The sequence below is a fragment of the Pleuronectes platessa genome, chromosome 16, assembly GCF_947347685.1.
Source record: "Pleuronectes platessa chromosome 16, fPlePla1.1, whole genome shotgun sequence".
NCBI classification, from domain to species: Eukaryota; Metazoa; Chordata; class Actinopteri; order Pleuronectiformes; family Pleuronectidae; genus Pleuronectes; species Pleuronectes platessa.
In genome coordinates, this window is record NC_070641.1 from 12,213,130 (window position 1) to 12,220,810 (window position 7,681).

At 40.0% G+C, this 7,681-nt stretch overlaps 2 protein-coding genes across 2 annotated transcripts; both read right to left on the reverse strand.

Moving 5' to 3' along the window:
* Positions 1-52: 52 nt before the first annotated feature.
* rmi2 (RecQ mediated genome instability 2) lies at positions 53-1,076 on the reverse strand. The gene is made up of 2 exons (XM_053444027.1): positions 715-1,076; positions 53-620 (listed from the first exon to the last, which is right to left on the reverse strand). The coding sequence occupies exons 1-2, from the start codon at positions 1,001-1,003 to the stop codon at positions 469-471; spliced, it is 441 nt and encodes a 146-aa protein (XP_053300002.1). The 5' UTR covers positions 1,004-1,076; the 3' UTR covers positions 53-468.
* Positions 1,077-2,265: 1,189 nt separating this feature from the next.
* ubfd1 (ubiquitin family domain containing 1) lies at positions 2,266-7,377 on the reverse strand. The gene is made up of 7 exons (XM_053444108.1): positions 7,107-7,377; positions 4,771-5,043; positions 4,464-4,672; positions 4,315-4,380; positions 4,116-4,221; positions 3,938-4,020; positions 2,266-2,690 (listed from the first exon to the last, which is right to left on the reverse strand). The coding sequence occupies exons 1-7, from the start codon at positions 7,120-7,122 to the stop codon at positions 2,580-2,582; spliced, it is 864 nt and encodes a 287-aa protein (XP_053300083.1). The 5' UTR covers positions 7,123-7,377; the 3' UTR covers positions 2,266-2,579.
* Between the last annotated feature and the right edge of the window lie 304 nt (positions 7,378-7,681).

Genomic DNA, 7,681 nt, shown 5'->3' on the forward strand with positions numbered 1-7,681 from the left:
CCATGTCACTAATACTTTCACTTTATTTAACAAGCTTTTTAAAAATGTTTAGTTCTATTCCACAGCTGACGAACATGACAGGCAAATATACACATGAACATTTTCTTAATTTTGACGAGGTTTATTTGCTGCAATCAATTAATATTCAATGACTATGAACTCTATGAAACCCAGCTTTTGTATACATTCATATTCGAACTGTCTTTAATAACAATTGCATAACCTGACGCGATGTTCCTTTGAACATAATTTAATGACATAAGATGTCAAAGCTGAAATAATACAGTAGAAAACAAAATCACAAATAGTATTTCTGCGTGAACAGTTCATAGAAGGACTTGTCCTCTAGTCTTGAATCCTGCCTCCAAAGCCCCGCATCCTTTCTTCAGTTGTTTCCATTAATCATCGATTGTCTTCTTCACTGCACATCCATCCGGAGCAGTGACAGGAGCGGGTCGTCCTCTGCTCTCAACCCAGAACCTGCTGCAGCTCCTCCACCTCCAGCTTCCACATCCGCCTGTGGAGCGTTGCGTGCTCCGAGAGATCTGCCATCTTCACCGCCCGGATCACTGGCTCCGGGGAGGCGGCCTGGATCACACCCATCACCATCACGTACTTGCCTGTGACATCATCGGGGGGTCGTTTTAAACCAGTAGTTAAACTGCGGATGATAGTAAATGATGAAATGGTTCCAGGAGTTGTGGGATTTCTTACCTTGGGACAAACATGGCTTCCCCTTGGGGATGTTGTTGACGCCCTGGACAGAAAATGTCCCCGTTTCATCCATCAGCAGGACGGTGTTTTGGTCCAGCTGCGCCCGCATCACGGTCCCCTGCATCCACACCAGTGACACCGGGAGAGTGCGACCCTTTCCCGGTCTGATGAGCCAGCTGTCTCCGCTGCCAGCGTCCCCCTGGTTATCTGCGCTCCTCAGCTGACAGGAGAGCACCTTAACCGGGGGAGGACGTTTTCTCTCCACGCTGCTTTTCTCCGGTTTATACATGAAGTGTTTTCACGGTGGATCACAGCTGGAGATGTTTGTGGACTTCACATTTCCCGCGTCCCGCAACGTGTAACTGCTTAACCGGAAGAGGAGGGGCCTTTTTCCTTCAGTTCCCTTCAGGCGTCTTCCAAAGTAAAAGGATCCCCTCAAACTTTAATGTTCATAAAGGTTCCCCAAAACCAAACAGCATTCTATTTAAGGAAAACCACTGGCTATAATTTCAGGTAACAAAAAAATTGTTTGTGTGCTTTCTAGTAACAAAAACAGAAGAAGCAATTTGAACGTGTTCCTTTGGACATCAGAGAATAGTCACTGACATCTTTCATTATTTTCTAAGATCAGTTTTTAGAGAACATAACTGTTAGATGTACCGAATATGACAATTACTGCTGGATGCAACATCGATGGAATATTTCATATGGAAAATTTAACATTTTCACTAAGCAAAACCTGACAAAACTTTAGTTAATTAAAAACTAAGAGTTTAGTCAAATCTGAAAATGCACTAAAAGATCAGACAAGATGAAGCACCCACTAAATAGGAAATTGCATTTTTGGAGGAGCACATTTTAAACAAACTTGAAAATAATCAAATTATGTTTGACCCAAATTATATTCAGTGAAAATAGGGCATTTGGATCCCAAGTGGTTTGGTTGCCCGCTTCTCCCATTTGATATTCCAGTCTTGCCAGTATTCCTATTTGAGAAAAAGATACAGAAGTCTTTTTGGACAAATAGTGCATCAAGAACTTCAAATATCAATTATACTGTAAAACCAAAGGGTAACAAATGTGGCTATGTATGCCTAGGTCAGTTTTGATCATCAGTACCTACATGTTGTAAAAATGTAATTACATGGATGACTTGAAATATTGGATATAAGACATGCTGATATTATAAATAAATACTCATATTGTGACTTAAAATAAGAGGCCTCTTTCAGTCATGCTCCATTATACCAATAATAATTTAGCCTGGAAGGAAGGTTCTGGCTGGTACATGTATTTTTCAGAGGGAAAATCACCTAAAAGCATTAAACTAAAACTAAACAGACCTTGCTTAAAAAGAACAGTTTTACGGGCTAAGCCCAGACTTCAGTTTAATCATAAATAAAATGTAATTACTGTTCACTAAAAAGTCTTTGAGCAGTTTACTGCATTGTTATGATGTGCAAAACTTTGGTTCCACACAAAATGGATCAAAGATGTCGACAAGGCTTCAACACTGAACACAGACAGAACAAACAAGAATGTCCAGCTGACTTCATTTTATTAAATAAGTTTTATTTCTTTAAGAACAACTGAAGAAAAGTGTTAGCAATTTCTGTACAACGGTTTCATTGTTTTCCCTTGGATTTGCTTCAAACCTCAAATGATCAACAGGGCTGAGAAATGTTACGCTGCCAAATAGTGCACTTTTAACCTAAAAAGAATATGATTAGTCCACAGGCATCCGTCCGTTTCCTTCGAATATATTCCGAGAAGTAAGCTTCACTATTGACTCCAGTTTCATTTGCCACTGGCTCCTCCTCCTCCTCCTCTCAATCCCAGTTCATCATTGTCAAAAAAGAGGCACATTAGAAATACTGCCATTTTCCAAGGACTGTGTCTTTGATTGCATCAACAAACTGAACAGGCACCCAGTAGACCCAATATTGAGACGCTTCTGTCGGACCCAACTGAAAAGCCTATGGAGGAAGAGGGAGAAAAAGACAAACACATATGAAGGTACAAATTCTAAAAGGCAACAAAAATAAAGAGGTTTTATAAAGAAATCCTAAAACGGGACATCTGATTGTTAAAATACATGTACATTGCCTCCCATGAGATCTTCCAATGAAAAAGACAATTTCCTTTCCATTATATGACAGCCCATTTAACATCCCAGCAGCCATTCAGCAATGCAGCGGCTGACTTTCACTTTCATTCATACTCCGGTTCACTCGAGGTGGATCACTGATACCAGGGAATAAAAGCTTCCTGCCCAGTGACATTTTAAATCATCCTTATCTACTCCTCATACATTTCCCGCTCCTTTGTGATGCAGGAACAGGCTTTGAGCGAGTGGCCGACATCATGTTTCACTTCTGAGCCAAAACAATCAAAACAGTGATCTGTGTCCTTGTGATTACACTGTTCTGCATCAGGATGTGACGTCGCTGCACGATTGACATTGATCCAGTTCAGTAAAGCGGCTAAACACCCCCTCACATTTGTATTGGCTCTACGGGCTTACTTCCATGTTGAGTCGGTGGGAGGTGGTAGTAAATTTAACTTTTACAGCAGCTTGGATAATGAATAATTCGTTTTTGTCTAAATGCTTAAACTCACAGCATTTTTAAATCACTTAGATGCCTTATAGTTAGTTTTCTCATATACTGTCATTCACATGGATGTAAAATGTTTTCAATACCAGTTTCTTTTATACAGTTTAAAAAAACTTCAGTTATTCAAATGATTAAAGCATCAACTGAGCATTCTCTTAAGTTCATAATCTTTATACAAATGCTGTTGTCCAGTACAATTTTCCTCTTCAAGAAACAAATCTTAATAATAAACTGCTGCTACTTCTCTCAACATTTCTACTGTGGGCTCCAAATTGAAAGCCGCTGTTTTCCTCTGACATTGAGGAAGAGAAGTGCCTTTACACATAAAGGTTAATCTAGAGAAGGCACTGACATTTCCCGCTCCGCTGCAGAGGCCCATAACAGCAAATGATGACCCTGTCACTCTGATGTACACATACTGCAGTGACTTCAGTGAACCAGCACTGTTTACTTACACAGAACACCCCTTAGATATGAACCAAATAAATGAAACTTATTTTTATAAATTCTACATTATTAGATTTAACTTTCTAGCTTGGTTAAGTGGAAAGATCCGCATGCACAACTGTCAGTCTTAGCTTTTTTCTTGTTTTATATACAACACTTACCATCATGTGATAGTCCTCATGGCCTTCAATGGGTTCAGTCAATACGTTTTTAATGGAGCCCATTGGGACTTTCTCCGTTCTCTCTGTAGGGGAAAATACACGCAAACAATTAGGGCATTTGGTATCATCAGTATCTCTGTGTTAAAGGGAGTGAAGCAAACTGAGTACAGCTTCTCACCCTTTGTTCCAAGCCACAACTGATCCTGCTCCAGTTTAAACGTGAGTCTAACTTTCCCCCCGGACTTGTTGAACATTCCGGATAAAGGCACTGTTGGTAATCGTTCCTGTTGGCGGGGCAGAGCAGTTACTCACCGTGGCTGGTTAAACATGTTTAACATACAGTGGATCTGTGACAACAGCTTTTCATCTTCTCTCACCTTTGTTCCTTTAATAGCTGCCATTATGTCGTCTGGTTTACCTTTGTCCAAGACTTTCCTGTGTTGCTGAGATGAAAAGGGCAGATTGTAAAATCACAAAACCCCCATAAATATTTTACTTTACTCTGCAGCAATGTCATTAATCCTACCTTTTGCCTGCATAGAGGCTCTTTCTTGTTTTCTTCCGCTTTGACTTCCTCCTGAATGACCTCTTTGGGTGTAGTCACGGCTAATACATCAGTCATCGTCGATCCTACCACCATTATTTTTGCCCCATTTGTAATCTTTATTTCACGTAGCGTCTTGTCCTCGGGGAGCAATCCCTTGTACATTACCTTCTGCATTGCCGGGGTAAGACCTGAAATGAAGAAGGTGAACACTCATTAAGCTTTGTGGCTCACACACACACACCACCCTAACATTGAGTCTGTACTAAACTACCAGGCGTGCTCTTACCGGTGAGTGAATGGATCCTCTCTTTTAGTTTGGCTCCTGTGCTATCAATAGGAATTTTCAGATCATATTTATTTTTGTTCCAAATAATCTTCAAGTCCACCTTCTCCCGGTCATCGTCCGCGTCGTCCCCATTGCTAATACTAGAGTCCTGAGTTGTGGCGGCTCCTGTTTCCGAGTGAGACGTAGTTTCCGCTTCACTTTTTTCAGCATCTTCAGTCGGTGGTTCAGCTTCTTTTGGCTGTGCCTCAGTCTCCATTATGACTTCTTCACTTCCTGGAAGAACAAGAAAAAACCAAAACGATTTAGACCATTACCAGAGTTTCTTTCAAAATTCAGATGCAATATGTAGCTAATTCATCAAATCATGAAAGATGACATTACCTACACTAATATATAAAAAGAGGACTTAAACATTCATGAAATAAAACAACACGCTTAGGTCAAATTAGCAAATGAAAAAGGCATACAATTCTTCACAATAGTGATTTAATATGTCCAATGTTTAGGCAGTCGTAACTAAATTGATCAGAAGTAAAGGTGTTTCAGGCCCTTCAACTGTATTCATTCATTTAAGATTTTTAGGAGGATTAATATGTTTAAAATCGTTCAAAATTGTGCAGCCTTTATTTTTACTTTGGTGGTTATGTTGGTGAATAATACGTTTGCTTTGTATAAAAGCATCTTTTTTTATGCTTTGATGTTTTAACAATCTTTTTTGATGACTGAAACTACAATACTAGTTATGCATTTTCAATACTACATTACTAGTTATGCATTGTCAATACTACAATACTAGTTATGCATTGTCTCATATTTTCACAGTGAGTTGCCTAAAAAGTGGAGACTGCAGGAAAGAGAATGAAGTGTGTCATGATGTCACATCTCCACTAACATCATGAGGAATTGAGTGTGGCCACGGTTTAGACAGTTGTAAATAAAATGATTAGGTAGTCAGGTAAGAGTACCTGTATCATATAAAGTCATATCATCTATCAGTCATTTTTAACAACCTTCAGTTATTTATTTATTTTAGACTTCAGACAATGTTCATACCATTTTCAAACCTACAGAATTTAGATATTTTTTAGGCTTTAATTTAATTAAAAACTATATATTTGGGTCTTAATGCTTGTTCTCTGATTAATAAAAACATACGTTTGTTTAATACGCATTTCCCCAATTCCTTCACAGAGCAGGCAACTTTAAAGGGGAAATAAAAAGGCAGTAAATAGTATGAAGTGTGTAATTGAGTCACTCTTCCACTAACATCATGAGTATTATACGAACTTTTACATTATTAAACTATATCTTTTAGGGCAAATGAGCAAAACAAATAAAAATCATATGATGACTCAACTGATCACAAATAAAAGTGCCAGGACCTGGCTGAGGAACAAACTTTCCTTAAATAAAAGAACCTACATTACAGTCACTCACATTATCTAGCAATAACAACCTTCGGTTACTCATTAATTTCAGACTTTGTGATATGTGCTATTTTAAAATCAAGTCTCAAGCCTTTTTACGTTAAGTTGGTTTTGAATGAGCAGTTTGTTCACATTTCTAGTGTCTCTTTTCTGATTACAACGAATATAAATATTTATGCCATATGCATTAACTCATACCTTCACACAAAGTACACAAACACAACTTCAGTAAAGAGTATGAAGTGTGACATGGAGTCTATTTTAGCTTTGATCACCCCCCTGCCCTCCTCCTCTCTCTCTCTCTCTCTCTCTCTCTCGGTCTTTCTAGCATTTTCCATCGCTCATTTCTTTTGTCATCTATTGACATTTATTTTCACTTCTATGTTGCACGATGAGGCCAAATCAGAGCTAACCTCGTCTCAACCAAACCCCCGTGTGATTCTCGATGGTAAACAAGAACACGCAGTTGTTTCGGGCTCAGGGAAACACGAGTGGCCTTAGTGGGCACACAACTGCACCGAAGTGGCAGCGTTAACTCCAACAGCACACGTTAGTACTCCGTCGTTACCATTCATAACCCGACCACGTTTAACGAGAGCCGTGACAGCCGAGGTTAAACAATTCAGACGCGTCATCGAGTAAATGTCAACATTATAACCCCAGTCCTCCACAGAGCCACCTGGGGTTTGACTGCTGTTAGCCACCCTGGACGTTAGCTAGCTACACACACACACTGGTGAGCATTTGAGAGAAAAACGCGTAGCGCGAGAAACCTAAATTCGAGTTACACAGGTTCGATAGCGGCGCACAACAACATGCCGGCGAGAGGCACGAGCCGTGCCATTAACAGTGACAGAGCAGAGCGAGGAGACGTGAGGGGAAACGCTGCTGAAGCTGCTCGATACCCACCATCCTGCGTCGCCATGATGATTGTGTACAATCTGTTGTAGGCTGTGGCAAAGAGAGTGTAGAGAGCAGGATGACATCCGATACCGGGCGACGAAACTCCACCGGGGCAGAAGTCGTGTTGGAGAAAAACGCGTATTTAGGGGGAAATAAAAGATACGAACAGAAGTCAGTGGTTGTTTTAAAGTGACAATACGAGCAAAGCTTTACTCGCCACCACGTTAAAACATTTGTAGTTTCACTTAGCCGGCGGACCGCAACGATAGAAAGACAGCGCGCATGCGCTGCTGATTACACAACTGCAAATAAAGTTGTTTTATGATAGATATTGGTTGAATTTATGATGAAATTAATAGAATCTAAACACAGATGTTCCATAGGTTTATAAGAAGGAGAGTATTGGCAGTAGAGTCGTTACAAATACGAGCAGCATAATTTAGCCACAGACGATATTTATCTTAGCAAACGCGGAAGTGAGTGGTAGTGAGTGCTCTTGCTTCGCCTAGCTTCTTTGTTGTTGTGGCAGCATCTAGAGGTGGCACGTAACTCAGCTGCTATTGGACAAGCTATTCTTCTTC